The sequence below is a fragment of the Meles meles genome, chromosome 5 (genome assembly GCF_922984935.1).
Source record: "Meles meles chromosome 5, mMelMel3.1 paternal haplotype, whole genome shotgun sequence".
Classification (NCBI taxonomy): Eukaryota; Metazoa; Chordata; class Mammalia; order Carnivora; family Mustelidae; genus Meles; species Meles meles.
The window spans coordinates 24,157,234-24,183,922 of NC_060070.1; the positions used below are offsets into that span (position 1 = coordinate 24,157,234).

Here is a 26,689-nt window from a genome sequence, read left to right on the forward strand (position 1 = left end):
CTAGTTACGAGGGTTTCTCGGTCACAGGAACAGAGCTCCCATAGTGAGGAGGGTCCCTCATCATTCATTCATTTGTTCATTCACTATTTTTTCAGTCCAGTCATTTATTCATGCAACTCGTGAACTGACTGAACACTCCCTCTGGGTATGGTTTTCTGTTGTTCATCACCAAGCATGCACATTCTATGTCATTCTATGTCTATGATGGCATCGTTAACATCGCAGTGTTTTCTGATGGAAGCCTGACAATCCCACTACTTTTACTCCTAACACTGATACTACGTACAGAGACTCTGGCTTGTGCCAAGCGCTGCTCTGAGTGCTTTTCATGGATTAGCTTATCTTGCCCTCAACAATTCTCAGAAGGAAATACTATTATCGCCCAATTTGCAGATGAGGGCGCTGAGGCACAGAGAATAAACCAGGATTCCAGTCCAGGCCATCTGACTTGTTTAGTCTTGAGAAAAATGCACTACATCCTTACCTTGAAATCATAGAAGTTATCAATGAGAGTGATGAATCTTCGAGCCTGCGTCCTCTTGGCCAGCGTAAATTGGGGAATGTTTCGTAAGAATACTGTATCGAAATTCTTTGACAGTTCCAGATAGTCACTGGCTCCAAGTGGCTGTAATTAAAATGAAAATGAAGACTAGAAAACTGAAGCCAATTCCAGTGGCCCTGAATTTGAAAACACCTCTTTTTCTGGTCATGGTGTGATCTAGGCGGCAGCTTTGGTGTGACTTGACCGAAAAAAGCAATGTTTTCACTGTGAGCTAAGGAGGGTGTCTACCGTCATTGTAACAGTGACGTAGAAAAGGGGCAAGAGAGAAGACAAGACTGTGGTGGGAAGTGAAAGAGTAACTCGAGCCACCCCAGCCTTCCGTTTTTTAATTTCTATGACATAACTGTAAACATGCCCCAACAAATCCTTCCTATGACTCACTGCAAGCTGTCACTGCTGTTAAATGGGCCATCTTATCATGGTGTGCCGACTCCTCTGTCGCCATTTTGAAATAAAGACTACGTTTCAGTGCGAAACCATCAGAAAGTCTTTCTCATTTAATTTGAAATAGAGTTGTTCAGGTGCAGTGTCGTGAACGTAGCTAACTTCTGTAGGAAATACTGGAGGGGTTAATGACCAGAGGCCGACAGAGACCTGGAGCACAATTTGGTGCAGACTGCTCCCTCTTACTGTGAGGACGGTATTAACACTCAAGGTTCACAAAATTATCCACAAAGGCGCCACCTACGATATAAGGCACTTATTGCCAAAACATGACTTTAACTCATGAAATTTATGAAAACTGTCAGCAAACATCCTTTGGGTTTAGGAACATTCCCAACAAGCATTACCTGTCTTTTTAAGATACACATGGATGAGTGTTTCTGGCCCTTGCTACAGCGTGGATGAGACTGGGGCCTGAGTGGGCCAGGAGCTACTCTGAGGTACTCCTGGAAGCTCCTGGATCACCAGAACCCATCCCTGGGACACAGACGGCTAAGCCCCCTCAATTTCTGGCAGAATCTGTCAACACTGCTCCCTGTCTAGAAATGTCTCCCTCCCTGGGGGAGTCATTTGCATCAAAACTTCTTCCAGAAATGCAGATTTGGCTATGTTCTTGGGAGAATTAGGGATTTGTGAGGAGGGAAGACCGTCATCCCCACTGCAGAGGCCAACAATGTAAGCCTACACTCTCCTAACAAGTAGCAGAAACAAGTCACAGTCAGGAAAAGAGACCTCTCGTGGAGGTGTGTGGAGGCCAGAGTAAATCAGAGTGAAACTCTGGGGAACTGGTTCCCTCGAGGGAGAGCAGCTCTAAGAAGGCTGCAGCAATTAAGAGACTCTGGGCAAAGGGGCAGGAAACAAACAGGAGAGAGCACAAAGAATGACCCAGCTCCTTTGGAAATCTGCTTAGAGAGGTCCCTTCCCCCCAATCTCCTCTCACCAACCAGGTACCAAATGGGGCCAGAAGAGGGGACCCCTGTTTTCCCATGTCCCTCCCCTGGCTGGGCAGCCTTTACCTGCATTTCACCTCCAGCCATTTCCCATGTCCCTCCAGGCTGGCCTTACCTGAGACTCCCCTACTCACTGGGCCACACAGGGACTGGAGTGTGGGGTTTTTGGTTTGTCTGTTTAACCTGGGCTCTCTTAGGAGAGAACCCTGCTGTTAAGCCTGTTATGGACCAGGAGTGAATCCTCAGTCTGTTACTTATTTTTTTAAAATATTTTATTTATTTATTTGACAGACAGAGATCACTAGCAGGCAGAGAGGCAGGCTGAGAGAGAGGAAGGGAAGCAGGCTCCCCGCTGAGCAGAGAGCCCGATGTGGGGCTCGATCCCAGAACCCTGGGATCATGACCTGAGCCGAAGGCAGAGGCTTTAACCCACTGAGCCACCCAGGTGCCCCTCAGTCTGTTACTTATTAATGGTATACCTCTGGCAAGTCACATCATCTTTTTCTTCCTTTAGTCTTCCTATCTATAAAATGGGAGTTTGATTCCTCGCTGACAGGATTGTGCGGATTCCACGAAAGAATACATGGAAAGCCTTTAGCACAGTGCCTAGGGCACACGTTAGCACTCAGATCACTTTGGCTGCTTTTTATTTTGATTAGTTTGAGCCCAAACGATTAGGCTCAATAATGACAAGTTGAGGACGTTCTCAATAGGACCGGTTAGTTATGTTCCACCACCAACCCCATCCAAAACCCTAAATCAGTCTTTGTGCGTCTGCCAGACCTCAGGGTCACAGCAGGGACCATTGGAGACTGTGGGATCCCACATAAAGAAGACAATTCCCTACAGCGGGGAAAGGCCACATACGACCTCTTTGGGGAAACAGCAAAACTCCTACAACAAGACACAAGACACGCAGGTTCTGGGGGTGACACATACCACTTTTTTTGAGATCAGTCAGGATTTAGTGTCTCATCTTCTGTAAATCAGAAAGTATATGTACAAAAGGTAACAGCTCATCTCAGGTCATAGTTATGTATAATTAAACTCGTTCTTTATGCATGGATGTGATTTCCATCAGGATAACTACATGCCCAAGGAAAATCATCATCAGGAGGGCCCTGAAGTGCCTAGGGCAACTGGAAATCAGGATTCTGCCCACTCAGCTCTTTTTACAAATTATATACCTTTTGTCAGAAGGTTCTGCATTTGCTGTTATATTAGCAAATGTCCCCTTCGCTCGCATCCCTAAAACAATTATGTGCTCATTCATGTAAAGAAAATTAAACTTTATACAGTTATCTATCTCCTTTAAAAACAATGGTGATGGGAGCAATGAGGGGTTATTGTTTTCAGTGGATCCCGAGTTTCACTTTGGGATGAAGAGAGTTCTAGAAATGGACAGTGGTGATGGTTGCGCAACAATGTGAAGGTACTTAATGCCACTGAACTGTACCCTTAAAAATGGTTAAAATGGCAAGTTTTACATTATGTATTATTTTACCACCACAACAGAGAAAAGGTCATTAACACTAAGAAATGTTATTTGTTGCCAAAGAAATCCCAATTTAGGCCACAAAAGGATAACAATATTACTTTTTTCTTTAAAAACATAAGAAGAATGGGGGTGCCTGGGTGGCACACTCAGTTAAGCATCTAACTCTTGGTTTTGGCTCAGTCATGATCTCAAGGTCGTGAGATCGAGCCCCTCCTGAGGCTCTGTGCTCAGCAAGGAGTTTGTTTAAGACTCTCCCTCTGCCCCAAGCCCCCTGGAATAACTAAATCTTTAAAAAAAAAAATGGGAAGAATGAAATATATTAATTGAAGAAAGACATCTTTTTCCCCAAGGAAATCAGCTCCAATACGATTAATATTAATTTGAAATACAAAGCTTTAGAAGGCATCTAAAAGAGTATCTTCTTATATGGTATTGATGGTGAAGTATCCAAGAATCAACAAACTTTCAGGATTGATTTTGGTGAGGGATTGGGGGTTTTCTTTATTACGCAGAAATGCTATTTTTCATGACATAAACAAGTCAAACTACTGTGGGCAAAAACCATGTTAAGATGCTTTGGAATCATTGGTCTGCCCCTTCCAAGTCCTGTGACCTTGAGCAATCCCTCGGAACCTCCATTTCCTCATCTGTATGGGGGATCATGGCAGGACATGTCTCAGGTTTGTCCTGATCTCGTGGTACTGACCACATGTAAAATCTTTTAATAGTGGCCGTTGTACAGTCAGTGCTCAATAAATGCTATTTACAGAGTTCCGGTGAAAAGCAAATGAAACGATATACGCATGGTACCTATTTGGCATACATCAGACTGATACTTAATATATAGTAGCTATATTCTTTATTAACTAATCAAATAACCTAGTCTGAGCTGATGAGGTCACGCAGCCTAAACAAGTGAACAATTTGGCTAATTCCAGTCTGCTTCTGTCTTTGTACTCAGCAGGTAAAACCTGCTTCCTCTGGTCCTTCCTGCTGTCTCTGGTCCACCAAGATATCTGTCAGCCAGGTGCCTTAGCCCTCCATGAAGTCATTTACAGATGACAAAAACAGCATCTATCTCAGGCCCTCTCCCTCCCACTTTTTTTTTTTAAAGATTTTATTTATTTATTTGACAGACAGAGATCACAAGTAGGCAGAGAGGCAGGCAGGGAGAGAGAGGGAAGCAGGCTCCCTGCTGAGCAGAGAGCCCGACGCGGGGCTCGATCCCAGGACTCTGGGATCATGACCTGAGCCGACGGCAGAAACTCAACCCACTGAGCCACCCAGGTGCCCCTCCCTCCCACTTCTTTGGTAATACCACCAGGACCACATGTGGGGGAAGGCTCCAGACCCACAGAATGAACAACCCCTACCCCAGCACACAGCACATTGGAAGGGCTTCATAGTCACTGAATGAATGAATGAATGAATGATGCATAAAACACAACATAGCCCAAGTAGCAGGCTTATTCCTTCTTTTATACCAATTTGTCTCCAAAACAACTGAACCACCTACAAAAAAAAAAAAAAAATCCCACTCTTTCTTCATTGGCCCAAACTCCCCACTCCCAAGGCAAGCCTTTGTTGTATATCCTAGTATATACATAGGAAAAGTCTAGGAAAATATAAACCAAATGTGAACAGCAGTTACCTTTGGCTGATGGAATAAAAGATGAATTTTGTTTTTTTCTTATACTGTTTGATCTCCGCCACCCCCACCCCTACCCCATGAACCTGTATTACTTTCAAACAGCAAAAACAATAATGCTTTTGGGGGGGGTCATTTTTATAATGGGTATATTATCATTTCTCTTGTATGTGTGAGATCATAACATGAGTTTTGTCATGGACAATTTCCCCCCAAGGTTTTCTTAATCTTAAGTAGAATTTTTTCAGGGACATTTATTATTTCTTTTCTTTCTTTCTTTCTTTTTTTTTTTTTTTAAGATTTTACCTATTTATTTGACAGACAGAGACAACAAGTAGGTAGAGAGGCAGGCAGAGAGAAAGGGGGAGGCAGGCTCCCTGCTGAGCAGAGAGCCCAATGCAGGGCTCGATCCCAGGACCCCAGGACCATGACCCAAGCTGAAGGCAGAGGCCTCAACCCACTGAGCCACCCAGGCACCCCTCAGGGACATTTAAAAAAGAAAATAAAATATAAGTCTGCACATGTATTTTCTCTCTGACAAAAGCATAAAAGATTTCATATTGGGGATAAAATTTGATTTCAGTTATACAGTAGGCTCAACTGATGCTTCTTCATCCTAGGGTAGCAAGAGATAGAGTAGGGAGGAGGTGAAAGGCAGCATCCCCCAGTAGCTCACGTTTAGCTCTTGCAGTCAAGCACCAGAGTTCCCCAGATCAAAGGCTCAGTGATGTTAAAATCCATGTCACAGCCCAGACTGATACACTACCATTTATATCATGTTATAACTTGAGCAAATTTTCTCCATGCAAGCTTGATTCTTGTTCACACGAGATGGTAACTATCAAAAATTTCTCTTCAAGTTTTCTTCAGATCATACTTTAAAATTTTTATTATCCTGTTCCTTTCAGTGGCAGCAACTTGCTAGACATGTCTCCAAAGGCAAGGGAACCAAAAGCAAAATGAACTATTGGGACTTCATCAAGATAAGTAGCTTTTGCACAGCAAAGGAAACAGTCAACATGGGACTGATGGGAGAATGAGAGGAGATGTTTGCAAATGACATATGAGATAAAGATCTATAAAGAATTTAATAAAACTCAACACCCAAAAACCAAATAATCCAGTCAAGAAATGGGCAGAAGCCATGAACAGACAATTCTCCAAAGAAGACATACAAATGTCCAACAGACACACGAAAAAATGCTCCACATCTCCTGGCGTCAGGGAAATACAAACCCAAACCACAGTGAGATACCACCTCACACCAGTCAGAATGGCTAAAATTAACAAGTCAGGAAATGACAGGTGTTAGCAAGGATGTGGAGAAAGGGGAACCCTCCTACACTGTTGGTGGGAATGCAAGCTGGTGCAACCACTCTGGAAAACAGTGTAGAGGTTCCTTGAGAAGTTCAAAATAGAACTACCCTATGACCCAACAATTGCACTACTAGGTATTTCTCTCAAAGACACAAATGTAGTGTTCTGAAGGGGCACCAGCGGCCCAGTGTTTACAGCAGCAAAGTCCACAACAGCCAAACTAAGAGTCCAGATGTCCATTGACAGAGGAAGGAATAAAGAAGATGTGAGATAGACAGATATATATATATGCACACATATATGTATGTATGTATATATGCACATACATATGCACACATATGTATATATGTATACATGTATACATACACACATACACACACAATGGAATATTACTCAGCCATTAGAAAGGATGAAATTTTACTATTTACATCAACATGAATGGAACTGGAGGGTATTATGCTGAGTGAACTAAGTCAGAGAAAATTATATGGTTTTACTCCTTATATGTGGAATATAAGAAACAGCATAGAGGATCACAGGAGAAGGGAGGGAAAACCGAATGGGAAGAAATCAGAGAGGGAGACAAACCATGAGACTCTTAACCACAGGAAACAAACTGAGGGTTGTTGAAGGGGAGGTGGAGAGAGGATGCGGTACTTGGTGATGGGCATTACGGAGGGCACGTGATGTGATGAGCACTCAGTGTTATACGCAACTAGTGAATTACTGAACTCTACATCTGAAACTAATGATGTACTGTATGTTGGCTAACTGAATTTAAATTTTAAAAACTTCATTACCATTAAAAATTATTAATCAGGAACTGCACTAAGGCACTTCAAATCAAAGCTGAATTTTAAAAAGTTATGTTCACGGAGCCAACTTTTCTCATTAAATTTGAAGAGATTTTACTTAAAAGTTTTGTTCAAATTCAATATTTGCTATATTTAATGTATCTTTGTAAGTTTACTTTTCTTCTGATTATATCACAGAAATTTAGTAAATGTTTTCATCAAAACACAGAGGTGTTGACAAATTACCTTATCCAGCCCTATGTGCCCCCCAAATGGCATGTTGCCACAGGACTATTGATCCCCCTTTCCCCGGTATTCAGTATTTAAATGTGCGTGGGGACATTCAAGTGCATTAAAGTTAAAAATTCTCTAAAAAATTATGATAATTCTAAATCTATTTAAAATATTTTTGGAAAAGTGAAGAATGCCTATGTGCAGTAGTCTGATTATAATGATGGCTCCAATTGTTCTTGCCTCCTTGTCTACACTCTTTGGATTGTGACTTTCCATCTCTCCCGTTAAGGCATGACATCTCCCTAGCTCTTCAGCCTGGCTGGACTCGGTAATTCATCACGGTCAACAGAATGAGGCAAAAGTCACAATTTTCCGGTTCTGAGCTTAGGTCTCGAGAAGCTTTGTCTGCTTCTGCTGTTTTGCAACACAATACACAAATGAAAAATATAGTCAAGCTCCCTGGCACCCAGAGAAAGACAAAACAAGAATGATGTGTCATTCTTCATATAGCAATTTTGCAGAGAAAAATAAGTCATTACTACTCCATGCTGGCAAGTAGGTAATGAGACACCCACTGCTGCTAAAAAAGTAAATTAGCTTAGTTGTTCCCAAAGAAATTTGTTGGACTGTATGAAGAGCCCTGAAAGAAGTCATAACCTTGGCCCAGCTGTTATGTTCCTAGAAATCAATCTGTAGTTAACGATCAGAAATCCAACCAAAGGCAATAGACAGGATTATTTATAACTATGCGAACCAAAACAACTTTAAAATACAACACCAGAGGAATGGCTCAATAAATTATGGCACACTGATATAATGGAACATATTACCAATATAGAACAATGTTTCTGAAACATTTTATGACGTGGAAACATGCTTACGATAAAAGTGAAAAAAAGCATAATTCAAAATTATATTCGTACTAAGGTAGCTATTTTGCTCTAAACAGATACGTAGGAAAAGGGCCAAGTAAATATGTAAAAATGCTAACAATCATTATCTCTAAGTGGTCTGCGCGATAGACGTAGAGGACTATATTTTATAATATTTTATCACCTTTGTTTTTTAGATTTTTCTGTATTTTTCCAAAGGGAGAGAAACAAAATCTATTATGACAAAAGAGTAAAAACAGAATGATGTGGCAAGACAACGTTGCAGATCTTTACTGAGTCCAAAGTATCCTCCCTGTTTTTGTTTTTCAGCTCTCTGATCCCCTGCATCTCCCCTAACAAGGAAGAGTGAGTGTGTAAAACAGTCACCGTACGTGCATATACTGAAGAGCTCGAGGAGCTCCAAATCTATTCCAAGTTGCCCTTGCCACCGTCATTTACTCCACTGTCCAAGACGGGGAGTCCTGGAAGGGTCAGTACTCTCTCGTTCACCTGAGTGTCCGTGGCACCTAGCCGAAGGGGGAACGGAATCTTGCACGATACAAGACTAGTGAATAAGCGAACACATTATCACGATCTCTTCTTCAGAATCAGTGCTAACCGCTGACTGCTTAAAAAACACAAGGTTTGTACTAAATCTTACAAGAACCTGGCAAACCACAAAGACCCGTTTCTCCACTCTTTCGACCTAACATACCGCCCAATTGCACACACAGGCTATCTACAGCAGTTGTAAGTCTTTACACTTTCGTTTGCGTTAGTCGATCCTCTTCCGCAAGTAAACCAGAGCAGAGACACCTTCCGAAACCGTAATTAGTACTGTAAATTCCTGCATTGTGTCCGATGAATAATTAATGCACGTGACTATTTTCGAGTACGAATGCCACTTCAGTTGGTAGCATCCTTGAGTACATAATTCTAGCTCAAAATTCAAGGAGCGTTATCTAATGCATATTCTTCTTATGATAGATAATGATGACATTCTCCGTCTTTCTACCTGAGCGATTAAAAAGTTTAATAGTCTGATGTGGCTGGTTATCTGAATAATTTTCTAAACAGAAACAATTAAAACCCACTTATTTGATGCTTTGTGCATTCTCGACTATTGTTTCCAGCTCTTTGTTTCTGGGGAAACCTGATGAAAACTTAAAGAACTTTAAATCTATAATGAGTTTGCAAAGAGCATTTGTTTTCCTTAATTACCGGGAGTATACAGCTGGATTACACGTAGCACAGTTCCTTTTACAAACTTTGAGGAATAAAGAGCTTGCCTGCTGTCTTCTTTCTCCTGCAGGAGAACTGGCACAGCTGTCCACTGAGGTCTGACCCTAGTGCTGGGAGTTGGGGATTTTCTCAAAGCCACGCCAGTGTGAAATGCACGAGCCTCACCGTCAGGCTGCCTTCTGCCCTGCAAGGAGCGGTTGATCCACTCCAGCACACACGAATGAGCTGTCAGCTCGAGTTTCTTTTTTCTCTGCCCGGCTAATGCTTGTTCTGCCACCATTATTTCAGCTCAAGTAGGATGATTATTATTTCAAGCGCTGTCTAGATGATATTGTCCTCGGGGTTACTCTTTATAGACTCCGCTTTATAAATTCCTCATAGTGTCACCCTGATAACGCCTCATTAAACAAGTATGTGTGGCATCTTGCTTTGTGTACACAGGAATGACAATACGTCGTATCTTAAAGAGAAGTACTTTTTAATAGAAAAAAAAAAGCACTTTAACAGAATTAGGGTGAAGGCGTTCTTTTCAAAACAAACTAAGAATATCGTTTTGTTAAAACAACTAGGTGCATCAAATCAATAAAGATAATTGGAAAAACAACGCACTGAAATGTGTGTATTTGTAGAGTACAGAATTTCCCAAGATTGGTAATATGGCCCCTTACTATGGAGAAATCTCATTACTATGAAGTCTGTAACATCCAACCAGGAAATAGCTCACCATTCCAGAAAATACTATCATTTCTTACACACACTCTGCTCTAGAAGGTGTTCTCTGGTGGGCTGCGGCAAAGTTTTACTCCTTAAATTTCAGAGTCTCAATGGCAGGACGCTAGTTCTACCCAAAAGTCTAAGATCTTTACTAAACTCCTGTCCCCTGGATGGCCAAATATAGTACTCTTTGTGGGGGTGGGGGGAGTGTCGCATTTTTAACAGAGTTTGTAGGAACAATGATTAAACAACAACAACAAAAATCAATGTGGCCAACCAGAGACAACTGTACTCTTTCCTCACCCTTACTTGAGTAGCTTTGTGTATGTAATAAATCTCCAAATTCTGGAGATATCCAATTCTGGAGATTCCAGAACTGACAACTTTCTTAAAACACAAACCATATCAAATCAGATCTATTAAGCGCCTGCTATATATCAGAAGCACTGTGCTGGTTTCTCCCTAGGAATACTTCCAGTTCATTTGGGAAAAAGAAACCCCAACAACTGGCACAAAGACATCTGATTTATTGTCTATAGCACAGAAAGCCAAAATGTAAAGCGTGGAGATCAGTTAAAAACACACCATTAGAAAAACATGAAGAAGTAGGACATCGTTTACATCATCATCATTACTAGCAAGCGGCACTGAATGTAAGCGCCAATACGGCTCCAAGGAAATAACATAAAAACTACAAAAGCGTCTCCAGGAGATGGCAGGAATTACTGACGTGGACCATACTAACCACTGGGACTGAGTAAATCGGACTATAACTTGTCAAGGAGGAGCTGGCATCTGACTAGGAAGGCGTCCTCAATTGTTTAACAGACATGGAAAACTTCAGGGGACTCAAGAGTTGCTTCTTGGGGAAGTGGGAGAGACCGGGTTCAACCATGCCAAAGGAATGAACAGCAGTAAGTAAATTAGTATACCCTAGATCCCTCCCCTCAGAAAAACCCTAAATGTTTCTGGAATTAGAAAATCTTCCCCAAGTATTTTATTCAGTTTGTTTTCAATTTAACTATAATGAGGGATGGTGAGAAAGCAGCCTCGAGTCTATAAAGAACAGGCCTGCTTCTTTGGTTTTTAAGGCTGAGGGAAATGACCTCACAGCCTCCCTCACGGACCTTGGCTATCCTCATTCTAGAACCTGGCTTCCCCACAAGATTAGTCAACCTGGCTAGACTCTCCTACTAGTTCTCTCCTACTAGTATCTAAGATCTCTGAATTAAGATAACAAGAGGTTTATGCTTAAGATCTTTTCAAAAAGTTTTATTTTTCTTAGTAATCTCACAACCCCAAGATCTTACATGAGGCTCGAACTCACAACCCCAAGATCAAGAGTCACGTGCTCCATCAACTGAGCCCACCAGGTGACCTTAAGCTTTAGATTTTATAAGAAGCCATGGGCACACTTTGGATTAAGGGGTTTTATTTCTTGTGGCTTCTAAAATTTGTTTAGCTTCAAGCCAGCCCTAGGGAAACCAAGGTCTAGAAAAATGGGGACTAAACAAGTTAGTTGAACAATGCGTTATATGGAATATTTAGCTTAAGAAAAGAACACATATTCTTCATCTCTAGGAACACAGATAGCATGAGGCTTTTCAAAAACATTCCATATACAAATTTATGTGAGTATGTTATAACTATTTCATTGGTTAGTTTTTTTAAAGGAGTTTTTGGTTAGAAGGAATTTAATGTGATCCTCTACTGAAAATTAACCATATATAACTAACCCATTCAAGTCATACAGAATGAGAGAAAAGTTATTTCAGCTGCACAAACAGCTAGTTCTTTGAAAGGACTAATCTAGATACTAGCAATCTAGCAGACACTGAAAAAAATATTGCTGGGGAAGAAAAATAGCCCAACTATTACTAGAATTATTTTACAAACTCATTTATTAAAACAATGCTGTAACAACCGCCTTCTAATTTCCCACTGGCAAAAAAATATTTTATTAGCTAGTATAAAATGGAAATTTAAAATTTAAACATTATTATTAATGCCTCAGACATTATAATATCGGATTGTAGAGACTACAGAAGGAAATAAATGTATGTGGCCAAGGCTGAAATATGCTTCCATCCTATTGTCTATTTTTGAATATAATGATTTTAATAAGAATGTACACAGTAATGATGAAGTAATTAGTAAAAACACGATTCTACCAAATTCACTGAAATCAGTAGCTGAAGACTACCATCATCATTCTGAGCATCCCCTCGGTAGAGGGCAGTATTTGCTACATCTCTGTTGGAGGAAACCTTGTTATAAATTTGCCTAGTTTTGAGATCCAGGAGAAACGTGAAAGATTACTCCCAAAGGAGGTTCTACATCTTTGCTACTGGTCCTACATGTGCCTTTGAAAAGAAAGGTCCATCCACTCAAACTTCTTCCTTTGGAAATCAAAGTGAAGAGGCATAAAAAGTAACAACACACTATAAAGCAAGAAGAGGCTTTAAAATACCAAGTAACTTAATTTAAATTTGAGGATGATCACTTCTGGACATGTTAAAGTCTTAAAAATGCAGAGATTTTGTTTTTGTTTTGCTTTTCCTCGAGAGAGTTCATTGGATCTCCCCAATCCTCTTAGATTTGGATATTGAAAAAGCCTAATCAGAGTTGGGAACAAAATGGCTATAAAGAATTATTCTTCCTCCCACTCTTCTGCTTTCCAAATCATGGAAATACTTGGTGAAAGATGCTAATTCATATTCTAAAAATATTAAAAAGCTAATCAGAGCAAGGTTGAATGCTTCTCTGTGCTTCTGGATACACAAAGGCCCGAATCCTTCAAACTGAGTAGACTAAGAGAATATTTCACTCCACCTTCTTACCAAAAAGACAACCTTGAATTATCTGCTGCCCAAAGTTTTATACAACATTCATGAGAGGCTTGAACACGAGTCTATCCAATCTCTATAAGCATTTATCCAGTCTCTAAATGACCTCCGGATCAAGCCTGATAATTAATAGAAAAGCTTACTCAGGAAGTGATTTTTTAACCTCTATAGCACTAGTTTCATTGAAAAGCGCTTTTTCATTATGCCCCCCAGGTTGATTACGAGAATCTGTGCCATACACACTTGCACTGGCAGCAGGGATAATGCTGAGAAAACCGTCTGCTGGCATCTTTCGAAGTCCCTATATGCAAGGTCCAAGTTTCAGAAAGAACTTTACTTCTAACTCATTTTCTGTCTTCGAACTTACTGAACGTCTTTCTCCCTATTTGACTGAGAGAAGGCTGAGAGCTGATATAACTGTCAATTTGAGAACCTTGTAGGAGTTTATGACATATATTAATATGTACTAACTTTTTCTTTCAACTTATTCTCTATTTTCTCTTTGCCCTACTTTCAAAAAATCTACATAATTCTATTTGTGAGTGTATATGTGTATCTGTAATACTTTTTGGAACCAAGGTATAAATAAATACATGCCTGCATGATTCTTTTTCTATTTCTTTTCTTTCTTTCTTTTTTTTTTTTTTTTAGAGGTGAGAACAGGCAGAGGGAGAGGGAGAGAGACAATCTTAAGCAGGCTCGATGCCCAGCATGGAGCTCGACACCAGATTTGATCTCACAACCCCGAGATCATGACTGGAGCCAAAATCAGGAGTTGGATGCTTAAATGACTGAGCCACCTAGGCACCCCTCTTTTTCTATTTCTTTTTAAAGCTAATTTTGTTTTTAGTCTGCTTTTAAATAGGAAGTAAAGGGACATAAAATGTAAGAACTTCAGATACTAAACAGCAATACCTCTTCTAAGTTTGTTAGGTTAACTAACTTAAACTTGCTTTTATGTGGAATCTAAAAAACAAACAACACCAAACTCACAGAATAAAAGAACAGATTGGTGGTTACCAGAGGTGCGGAGCTGGGAGGAGAGGAAATGGAGAAAGGTGGTCAGAAGGTACGAATTTTCAGTTATGAGACAAATACTCTTCTTTTTTATCTATACGAGACAATGGATGTTCACTAAACCTACGGTGGTAATCATTTCACAATCTGTGTAAATCAAACCATCATACTGTACACCTTCAACCTTAAAATGGTGACATACGTCAATTATTTCTCAATAACTCGAGGAAAAGGTATGCAGGATAATTTTTTTATCTCCATGTAAATGTGAATAATTTAGATTTTATCATTTTCCATGTATATCAAGGCTGGAAAACAGTTACATTAAGTTATTAAGAGCAGAGGCCTATTACATAGGTCTACAAAGTAACCTCCAAGTCCTAAGATGCTACCAATCTAGTAAATTACTTCCATTTTTAAAATTCAAGGAGTTGCCTGGGTGGCTCAGTTGGTTAAGCATCTGCCTTTGGCTCAGGTCTTAGGGTCCTGGGATCAAGCCCCACACTGGGCTCCCTGCTCATTGTGGAGCCTGCTTTTCCCTCTCCTCCCTGCTTGTGCATGCTGTCTCTCTCTTTCTCTCAAATAAATAAATAAAATCTTTTTAAAAATTCTTCAAAAAAATGGTGGGATGTTTTAGCTGTTTCTAATGTAACTTTGATTCAGCTGTACTAGGATTCTGACTCTGTTTCCTTCCACTAAATGCCACAACAAGATTTTCCAATCCCATCCATACTGCTCATCTCTTCCATTTTCAATGTTAGTTCAGGTGATTTCATTGACTCCTTTCAACTTCAAACTAATACATGTCTATAAATGACTTCCAGATCTGGATCTTCAGTCTTAGATTCCCAGTTGTTTGTAAGTCCCCTTCTCCGACCTCAGGTATCTGTTAAGGGTCCTGCCATCCCTCTGGTCATCCAAACTGAAAACATTAGAGACCTAGGTGGCTTGTCCTTGGCCCTGAGACCTCTCTACACCCAGTCTTACAGATTTCCCTCATGTTCACCTTGTTCTTTCCAATATATCATGTATACCTGTTTTAGGGGGCAATTGGGACAGAGATTCTGTCTCTGTTTGCCAAGCCATGGACCCTGGTGAGAGGGCAACATCCATCTAGAGGAAGGGCCACACAAAGGCATGATGTGGTCACTTAGCTCCACGCCCATCTTGGGGAGCTTTATCTAGTGCACACAAAGCCTCCATCTACAGTAGCAATGCCAATCTTACATAGCTCTGCCAGATTATCCAACATAGATCTGTTAAAAAATAATGACGTTTGTTTTAGGCTGATGAAGTTTCTTTTTTTTTTTTTTATAAAGAACATGGCTTTTCTTTTTTTTTTTTTTAATTTTATTTATTTGACAGAGAGAGATCACAAGTAGATAGAGAGGCAGGCAGAGAGAGAGAGAGGGAAGCAGGCCCCTGCTGAGCAGAGAGCCCGATGCGGGACTCGATCCCAGGACCCCGAGATCATGACCTGAGCCGAAGGCAGTGGCTCAACCCACTGAGCCACCCAGGCGCCCTAGGCTGATGAAGTTTCTAATTTAAACTCTATTTATCACCTAATATGCAAGCTGCTTTGTATTGACTTCAATCCATCTATCCTGAGTGCATACCACTCTCCTACATACGATCTAAATTTAAGGATAAAAGTCCTTAAAGTCTCTGGAAAGAGAATTCTGGATTGTTGGGTGTTTTTTCCTTTGAGGAGTTTAACGATGGTATTGCACTGTTTTCAGGTGTTCATTAGCAGCCTTTAATCCTACTATTGTTCCCATGGTTGCATCTTTGGTTTTCAACAGTATGACTATGATGTGCATAGGAGTGATTTTCTTTTTATCTTCTAGGGGTTGGTTGAGCTTCTGGGATCTGTATATTTATATCTTGTCTTAAATTTGGAAAAACTTCAGCCATTATTTCTCCAAAAATATTTTCTATCCCATTATCTACCCCATTTTCCTTCTTGGGCCCCAATGATATAGTTTGATTTCTGATATAGCTTCTTATACCATGAGGCTTTCCTTTTATTTTTTTTTCCTCTGTTTTTCATATTGTTGCATAATTTCTATTGATCTATATTCAAGTTCACTGACTCTCCTGTTTTCTGCAATTTGGTATTAAGTACATACAATAAACTTCAAAATTTTTAGGTCTAGAATTCTCAACTTTTAGTTTTAGAGTTTCCATTTGGTTCTTTTTTATGGTTTTAATTTCTCTGCTAACACTTCTTATTTGTTTATTCATTACCAGCATATTTTCCTTTATATCCTTGAGTACAGATATAAAAGTTACTTTGAAATACTTGTCTCTAATTCCATCAGCTGTATCATCTAAGGTCAGTTTCTGTTATCATTCATTTCTCTTTTAAAAGTGGGTCAGATTTTCCTGTGTCTGCATACACCTAGCAATTTTAGATTATATTCTAGATATTGTGAATGATATATTGTTGGAGACTTGGAATTCTTTTATATTATTCCACCAAAATATATTGATTTTTCTGTTCCTATTTCAGCAAGTAATTAACTTGGCTAATCTCAAACGCCAAACTCTGTCTCCTCTGTGACAGGCAGCGACTGAAAACTCTTCAGTATTCTTAGTCTTAGTTGCACATGTGTAGTTCACAGGTCAGCCCACGTTTGGGTAGTCTCTGTGAAGAGTTTTGGGTTCTTCCTTCATGGTTCTCTCCTTTTCACCATTTTCTTATTTTCCAGCTGCTATAGTCACTCTCTCCTCATTCCTCAGGCTAGGAATATTGCAGGTTTCTACGAAGTTTTAGATGTTCCATATGAGAACAACTATGATCTGTCCTCTGGCAAAGAACTATGAAGGTAAGAAATTCACCAGCATCAATCCTTTCTTCCAGTGTGGCCTGTGTTCCGCTTTTCCCCTGCTTTTGGTTGCTCAACAGTGCCTTCCAGAGTTATTTCTTAGATTTTGCCCAGAGTTACAGTTATGATCTAAAGGTGGGTTGGGAACACCTCAGTGGCTCAGCCAGTTAAGCATCCAACTCTTGATCTCAGCTCAGGTCTTGGTCTCAGGTCTTGATCTTCATGAGTTCAAGCCCCACATTGGGCTCCCTGCTGGGTGTGGAGGTTACTTAAAAAATAATAATAAGTAAAAGTGGGTTGGTCAAATAGATGCTACTCTATCATTAATGGAATTAGAAACGCCCTGAGTCTTCAATTCTCTAAATATACTATGTAATTTCCTACTCCTGTGTTTCTCATAAAAACAAAAAAACATCAAAGGAGGAAAGATCAAAGGTTGACCTCATGATCCCCTATTCTTAGGAACAACCAAACAGCCACCCTGACACTCTCCCCCACCAGCAGAATCTTCAACCTTCCAGCCTTTAAGGCCTAGTTCCTCTTTAATTACCCAAAGCATTCTGCTTATACTGATCCTGTAATACTAATTATAATCTACCTTACATTCTAGTGATCTATATACTCATGGTATTTTCTCTTCTAAATGAAGATCTTATGAGTGTAGAAACTAATTCTTATCCATCTTGGTACCCCCTGATGAAGATCAGGGGAAGACAAGATGGTGGAAGAGTAGGAGGAGGCGCCGTTTCAACCTGTCCCGTAAAGTGAGCTGATCACCTACCAGAGAACTCTGATCACCCATGAAATCAGCCTGAGATCAGAATTATACACTTCTGGATCTCGACGGGGGCAGAAGACGCCAGTGAGCAGAAGCGTTCCAGCACCAAGCGTGCCTGCACCACGGTCGATACATGCAGCTACACATCCGTTCAACCATCTCTCACCAAAATGACTAGGAGGAGGAATGCCCAACAGAAGAAAAATTCAGAGACTGGGCCTTCTGCATCAGAGCTATTGGATATGGACATAGACAGTATGTCAGAAAGGGAATTCAGGCTAACAATTACCCAGGCAATAGCTAGGTTGGAGAAAGCCTTTGATGACAAAATGGAATTGATTAGGGCAGAAGTGAAAGCCACCAGGGATGATGTTCACAATGTTCTCAATCAGTTCTAATCTAATCTAAATTCTCTAAAAGCTAGGGTAACTGAGGCAGAAGATAGAATTAGTGATCTGGAGGACAAACAGATAGAGAAAAAGGATCAGGAGGAAGCCTGAAACAAACAGCTTAGAGGCCACAAAAACAGAATTAGGGAAATAAATGATGCCATGAAACGTTCCAATGTCAGAATCATCTTGGTACCCCCTGTAGCATGTAGAATGATGCCAGCCTTCCATTAGGTACTCACTAAATATCTGTTGAATGACTAGAAAGAAGAACCATAAAATATAAAAAGGGTAGGGCTCTCTCTGTTACCTTGCATAAAAGGTAACAAACAATTATCTAGCATGTTGTTTTATTTAACCAAGTTTTCCTTCTTGAAAGGAGGGCTTTCCCAAGAGGAGATACTATTTGCTGACCCACTGAACATGGCAGTGGAAATTACAAACTTTCCTAGAGTCTTCCTAGAGTATATAGAGTATTCCTAGAGTATATCCCATTCATCATCCTATTACTTATGTACCATGGTCCTGTTCAAACTAAAGTGACTTTCTGTGGATCATGGTAAGAAGTCTAAACTTCTCTGCCTGGTTTTTATAGAGGATCTGTCTGAGATTTTCATTCTTATTTCCCTTTTCTAACAGGTACTCTGCTCTCAGTAGGCAAGTGTCTTCTGTTTCTCCTAGAACATTCAGTGCTTGGCTTCAGATCATGGTAGAAACACCTTCATTCTGCTCATCTAAATTCTACTCACCTATCAAGGTCAAGATCAATTTCCTCCCTAAATCTCATATCTCCTCAGAGTCTTCCCAATCTTTACTACCCTTACTTTCCACTCCTGATGCACTCATTATATATACTAATGAACACAACTCCTCAAAATAGACTGTTACAGCTCAAATGAAGGAAAGAAGATAGTTGATCACATCCCACATTTTGCAGATGAGGTACTTGGACCCAGAGAGGTTAAGTGATCTGTCCAAGGCCACTCAGCTGATTGGAATTCCTGTTTCTTGATTCATTTGGACCTCTTTCCACTCTACAACATTGTCTGATATTTCTTCATGTTATTTCCTTTACTAAATTATAAATTTTTGAAAGAAACTTCTTATACTTCTTTTATATTCCTCATAACACAGTGGCATATACCAATATGGAAGCACTTAAGAAATAGTTGGAAGCCACTGAATCAATGTAACAACCTTGAGAAAAGGGGAATCTTACACAACATATATTTCTTGATTAACAATAAAAGATAAAGGAGCCAAGTAACATTTGACCCTAAAATACACAGAAATTGTACGATTTTTTTAAAGAAATTTTTTTTCAAAGATTTGATTTATTTATTTGAGAGACAAACAGAGAGAGAGCATGAGCTGGGTCAGGGGCAGAAGGAGAAGCAGACTCCCTACAGAGCAGGGAGCCTGACGTGGGGCTCAATCCCCGGACCATGACCTGAGCTGAAGACAGATGCTTGGGACACCTGGGTGGCTCAGTCAGTTAAGTGTCTGCCTTTGGCTCGGTTCATGATCCCAGGTCCTGGGATCAAGCCCCGCATTGGACTCCCTGCTCAGCATCTGCTCTTCCTCTCTCTCTCTCTCTCTCTCTCACATGCATAAATAAATAAATAAAATCTTAAAAAAAATAAAGACAGATGCCTAACCAACGGAGCCACCCAGGTGCCTCAATCCTACAATTTTTGATACTATAACTCATTTCTAGTTTTTTCTCAAAATCTTTGCCTGACTTAATATCTTCACTAAGTTATTTTAAGAAACAAAAGTAGTGTATCCTAACAATTCTTTAACTTTTTTTTTCTATAAAATACATTTTAAAGTCATAATATATCTAATGGGATATATCTTACTAAATAGCTAATTACCAATGTACTGAGTAATGACTAATTCTCAGTCAACTGACCTAATCTAAGGAAAGGTACTACAGAGTATATCAAATCATGTATTTTGTGGTGGGAAATAGAAAACCTGAAAGCTAAAAATCAAAGAATTACTTGATATACAAAACTTTTTGTTAAAAAACAAAAGAGCCAGTTGGTAGATAAGCATTAGAAAAGCCATCAGTGTTAAAACTTCAAAAAGAATCAAACAAGTACATTTAAAGTACCTATAAAGTGTTCTATAGTCCTATTAATTGGTTGATCTGTATTTCCTCAGCATTTTACCAGTGTTTTTACTGTATAGATCTTTTGTTTCTAGAACTATTCCTTTTATTATCCTCATTTAAAAGGGGAAGAAATTGAGGCCCTGAGATGTTGAGTTACTTTCCCAACATCACATAGCAGTCAGGGCTTGACCTCCTTGGTACTTTGGGAATCAGATTCTATAGCTTAGGGTTGTGATATATTTATTATTAAATCCAAGTCAGATTAGTTTAAAGTAAAAAACAAGTTCTAATTTTTAAAAGCTAATGACCACTTCAATTTTTAAAATTTTAATTCATACTTCTTAATCATTGAGCAGGTAAATGACACATTCCTCTCAAAGCCCAAAGCAAATATTAAATATTCATTTGTCATACTTTCTTACAGAAGTGATCATAAAGGGAACATGAGTAGCTGTGTCTACTATTGAATCTGATCCTCAAAATAATTACACTCCTAAGACAGAGAAACATGTGGTAGTTGCATAGTTCTCAGCACATTCATTGGTCCCTCAAGACACTCTGGGAATCCCTAGGGCTTTCTCCTCATTACAGGGACCAGACACATTTTCATAGAAAATGAAAGCCAGCTTTCTCCCTCAGCAGGGAGCTGGTTCTAAGTCGTCAAAGGCTTGCAGAGTTTCAAGTCTACAGCCATACACTGCATCACCAAAGGAGCTGTTCTTGCCCTAGTTTGGGAACAGAAGGTAAGCAAGACCACTCAGCCTCACAATGGGCCCTGTAAGAGAAAACTTGTCATGTGAAGAAAGTAGGAAGTTGTTCGCTCAAGCCAGTTTTTCTTCATTCCTTTTGATGCTTCTCCCCTCCCCCCCTTTACATCATAGAAATGGTCACATCCCAAGGAGCTATAGTTTCCAAATTTCTAATCCAGCCTTCTTTTATGGATATTTCTGTAAAGGTCTTTTTTCTTTCTCCTTTTAAATCAGCAAAATACAAAAATAAATAAATAACAACTTATAACCCAATATATAGTTATTTCCCTGGAAGATATAAATCACCATCTACAATTAGTAAAAATTGATCCTTCAATTCAACCTCCAGTCTTGCTTTATCTTGAAAAACGGAAATGACACATAAAAATGTTGTTTTAGGGGCGCCTGGGTGGCTCAGTGGATTAAGCCACTGCCTTCGGCTCAGGTCATGATCTCAGGGTCCTGGGATCGAGCCCCGCATCGGGCTCTCTGCTCCGCAGGGAGCCTGCTTCCTCCTCTCTTTCTGCCTGCCTCTCTGCCTAGTTGTGATTTCTCTCTGTCAAATAAATAAATAAAATCTAAAAAAAAAAAATGTTTTTTTAGCTTATTTAACAAAAATATGGGTAATAGTAACTATGAACTAAATTCCTAGAATAAATAATGAAGTACTATTCATTTTCAGCATAACTTTCTTGACTAAATTATAGGATGATAAAATAGTACATCCTACATTTCACAATTTGGTTGTTCAACTACACAGAAAAATATTTTTACAAAAATACTTAAGGATTTTATCGGGTTTATCAAAATCCTCTTTTAATTAATAAATATTTCAATTATTTTCTTTTAAAACTTTTATGGTGCCATTATCCTTCATTTTTTTTTTTTTTCTTCATCAGGTTGGCCAGTCTTCATTTGTCAGTGGCTTTGCATGGACAGGTTTACTTTTAACTATATTGTTATGATGGGATGTTTACTACTTCAGACAAGTACTAAATGACTGGCAAAAGACTGACATGATTGGTGGGGCTAGGTACTAATATTAAGCGATGAGAGATGTTTGAGGAAGGGCTACATTTTTAAGTGGTCAGTTCATTTGGGACTATTTTCTTCTTATGACAATTTTGCACTTTTTCCTTTTTAGAGAGAGAGAGTGTGTGCATGCACAGGGGGAGGAAGGGCAGAGGAAGAAGGAGAGAGAGAATCTTAAGCGGGCTCCACACCTAGTGCAGAGAGCCTGATGTGGGGCTTGATCTTAGGACCCTGAGAGCATGACCTGAGCCGAAATCAAGAGTCAGACACTTAACTGACTAAGCCACCCAGGTGCCCCGATAATTTTGCATTTCTCTTCAACGTTATAACTGTGTCAATTCAGATACTGAATACTTGCATGAAGACTATTGAAATCATTCAGTTTTAGATATAACCTAAAATTTTTTTTAATAAAGATTTTATTTACTTATTTGACAGAGAGAAAGACAGCAAGAGAGGGAACACTAGCAGGGGGAGTGGGAGAGAGAGAAGCAGGCTTCCCGCCAAGCAGGGAGCCTGATGCAGGGCTCAATCCCAGGACCCTGGGACCATGACCTAAGCCAAAGGCAGACACTTAACAACCGAGCCACCCAGGTGCCCCTTAAAGTCCTTAATTATAATGACCTTCTGAGTCAGACTAAATAGTTCAGTAAACAAAAAGCATTCAGGGTATCTGGGTGGGTCATTTGGTTAAGCATCTGCCTTTGGCTTGAGTCGTGATCTCAGGGTCCTGGGATTGAGTCCCACATTGGGCTCCCTGCTCAGCAGGAAGTCTGCTTCTCCCTCTACTCCTCTTCCCTCTCTCAAATAAACAAAATCTTAAAAATCTTAAAATCTTAAAAAAAAATTCAGTAAAGAAAAAAAACATTTCTAACCCTCAGTGAATAAAGCAGGACAGTCTGTTTTAGATGTCACAGTTTTCTGGAAGACTCCTAAAGATTGAGGCTCATCCAACCACCACACCAGACACCACCATGAAACAAAACCTTTGGCAAGGAGTGAATGTGTTGATGGTCTGTAAAGATTATTTTTGGGCCATGGCTTCCAGGAAAAAATAATATATTTACAGTTTTATATATTAGGTAGAAATTTGTCTATTAGTGCCATCATAGATAAAAGAAGGTTTTGACTGTAAGCCATTGATGTATGCCATAAGTAAAACTAGAAAAGCCCAGATCATTCCCATCTTCGCATACCTCTCTCCTTCCCTGCTTCAAGGTTAACATCTAACTTCTTGGTATCTCCGGGATTCTCTTTCTCTGCAAGTCTACAATTCAGTACTGTCATGCCCAGAAAAGCAGACTCAATTAGGAGAGTCCATAGTACCTGCATAATAATAAAGCACACACTGCGATGTATCAAGCATTATTCTAGGCACTTTATATGTATTAACTCATTTAATGTCTACCATACATAGCCACTATTATTGTGCCCACTTTATAGGTGGAGAAATTGAGGTACTGACATGTTAAGTTACTTTCGCAAGATCATATGGTTAGCAAGTGGCAGAACCGGGGCTTGAACTCCTTGGTAGTCTGGAAATCAGACTGTGTGCTCTTCAACACTACACTCTATCTGAAAATGTTCCGGACAAGTTACATCAATCAAATCTTCAGTTCTGGCTTGATCATGAAATACAATCAGATACTTTGTGAGCTCCCATGCCTGAAGCTGGCTGGGGAGCAGACATCTTCCAGTGTGAGAGCTCTCTCTGTGCTGAGACCCTTAGGACAGAACTGTCCAACTCATGTGGCCTGGCATAACCACACCATCCAGTACTGTGTTACTGACCCCTGTGTCCTCCTGAAAGCTGGGAAGGCCCTATACCTCCAGGCTAGTGACCTTAAGCCTTGGGCTTTCAGGTTTCCTTGACATGGTTGCTTGGCAAGGAAGAACTCAGATATACTGTTACTTAAGTCAGTGGCTCTTAAAATACAGTTTTTAGATCTGTGGGGTTCCCTGAGACCCTTTCAGGGGTCCCTGAGGTCAAAACTTTCTATAATAATACTAGAATACTATTTACCTTTTCCACTGTGGTGACATTTGCATTAACGGTACAAAAGCAATGGTTGGTAAAACTGCTGGCACTTAAGCATGAATCAAAGCAGTGGCCCCAAACCCTTTGTATTCTCCATCGTCCAGTTAAAAAAAAATAATAATAAATCCAGTTCTACGTAAAAACATCCTTAGAGAACCAGTAAGAAGGACTTTGTTAAATCTCAACCCTTGAGAACACATCTTTTTAGTATTCTTTGTGGTGAAGGAAGTACACATAAAGTACTTCTGCTATACACCAAATATAATGGTTGTCTTGAGGAAAAGCATTTGTGCAGTTGTTTGAGTTGCTAGCTGAACTAGCCACTTTTATCACGGAGCATCATTTTTATATGAAAGAATAAGTTACAGGTAAACTATGGTTTTTCAGACTGGGCAGACATTTTCTTACAATGTTCCACAGACAGTTTCTTGAAAATGAACCAAGTAAGACTTCCATTTCAAGGAAAACAACGAAAAGTAATTCATTGTCAGTGATATGATTTGAGCAAATAAGTGAAAATTAGAATTTTGGAAAACTTGTTGCTGCCCTCATGAAGTCGACAGCCTTCCAATTTTTTTCTGATGATACTGATGGTGATATTAAGGAATCTAATGCTTTGATATTATAGGATTAAATGTGGCAACATGTAGGAGATCTATATAATTCAGTCAACCAATATTTTCCAATAACCACTGCATAAAGATCCATTTAAAGCTCAAGAAGGAGGGGTGCCTGGGTGGCCCAGTCAGTTAAATGTCTGCTTTTGGCTCAGGTCATGATCTTGCGGTCTTAGGACTGAGCAATGAGTCAGGCTCCCTGCTCAGTGGGGAGTCCACTACCCCATCCCCCTTTGCTCCTTCCCCTGCTCACACACACTCTCTCTCAAATAAATAAAAAATCTTTAAAAGAGAAGTAAAGTCAGATAGGAGGATGTCCCTATCCTCTATTAAGCCAGATGTTAAAGTTAACGGAACGGCACGTGGGTGGCTCAGGCAGTTAAGCATCTGCCTTTGGCTCAGGTTATGATCCCAGGGTCCTGGGAAAGAGCCACACATCAGGCTCCCTGCTCAGCAGGGAGTCTGCTTCTCCCTCTCCCTCTGCTTCTCCTCCTGGATGTGCTCTCTTGCTCATGCTCTCTTTCTCAAATAAATACAATCTTTTTTTTTTTAAGATTTTATTTATTTATTTGACAGAGATCACATGTAGTCAGAGAGGCAGGCAGAGAGAGAGAGGGGGAAGCAGGCTCCCGGCTGAGCAGAGAGCCCGATGTGGGGCTCGATCCCAGGATCCTGAGATCATGACCCAAGCCAAAGACAGACGCTTTAACCCACTGAGCCACCCAGGTGCCCCAATAAATAAAATCTTTAAAAAAAAAAAAAGGATTAATGAATTTTAATAATAGTATGTCAAAAATACACTGATACTGTCTCAGATTCTACACTGTAACTAAGAGTTTAAAATCTACTTCTTGTCAAATGTTTTTTAATTTAAATAGACTTTTTAAGGATAGTTTCAGGTTTACAGAAAAATTGAGAAGATAGTACAGAGTTTTCATACACTTCCAAATCCAATTTCCCCTATTATTAACATCTTATGTTAGCATGGCACATTTGTTACAATTAATAAACCAATATTGATATATACTATTAGCTGAAGTCCATATTTGGTTCAGATTTCCTTACTTTTTTTAAAAATTTTTTTAATAAACACATACATTATGTGTAGCCCCAGGGGTACAGGTCTGTGAATCGCCAGGTTTACACACTTCACAGCACTCACCATAACTCCTTACTTTTAATCTAAGGTCCTTTTTCTGTTCCAGGATCCCATTAAGGATACAATATTACCTTTTAGTCATCCTGGTTTTTAGGCTCTCCTCTGCTGGGACCGTTTCTCATAACTTTCCTTATTTTTGAAGATCCTGACGGTTTTGGAGAGTACTGGCCAGTTATTCTACAAAAGATGTCCCTCAGCTAGAATTTGCCTGATGTCTTTTGCATGATTAGACTGGAATTATGGGTAATAGGAGACAGACCACAGAGGTCAAGTGCTATTTTCGTCACATCACATCAAGGGTATATCTACCAATATGAGTCATTGCTGTTGATATGAATGTTGATCACACTTGTTTGAGATGGTGTTTGTCAGGTTTCTCTAACAGAAACTGACTCTTTCCCCCATCCCTCCTCCCATACTGTGGGAAGAAAGCTTCCTTCTTTGGAAGGAAGCTCTTATTGAATTTTCATGTAGCATCAAAAAAGAGCACCCACAATTATCTGATAAGGCTATTAAAATATTTTTCCCATTTCCAACTATACATCTGTATGAGACCAGATTTTTCTTCTACACTTCAATCAAAACAACGTATCATAATAGATTGAATGCAGAAGCAGATAGGAGGATGTCCCTATCTTCTATTAAGCCAAATGTTAAAGAGCTTTACAAAAAATATAATGTCACTCTTCTTTTTTTTTTTTTTAATTTTATTTATTTATTTGCCAGAGATCACAAGTAGGCAGAGAGGCAGGCAGAGAGAGGGTGGGGGGAAGCAGGCTCCCCACTGAGCAGAGAGCCTGATGCGGGGCTCGATCCCAGGACCCTGGGATCATGACCTGAGC

The 26,689-nt window shown here is 39.8% G+C and overlaps 1 protein-coding gene across 1 annotated transcript in view; it reads right to left on the reverse strand.

Annotated features, from left to right (window-relative positions):
* Positions 1-26,689, reverse strand: part of AFG1L (AFG1 like ATPase) — a 229,216-nt gene that overhangs the window by 6,162 nt on the left and 196,365 nt on the right. The window contains exon 12 of the mRNA XM_046006748.1: positions 485-625. Within this exon, the coding sequence (XP_045862704.1) occupies positions 485-625 (141 nt within the window). The remainder of the gene's footprint in view (positions 1-484; positions 626-26,689) is intronic.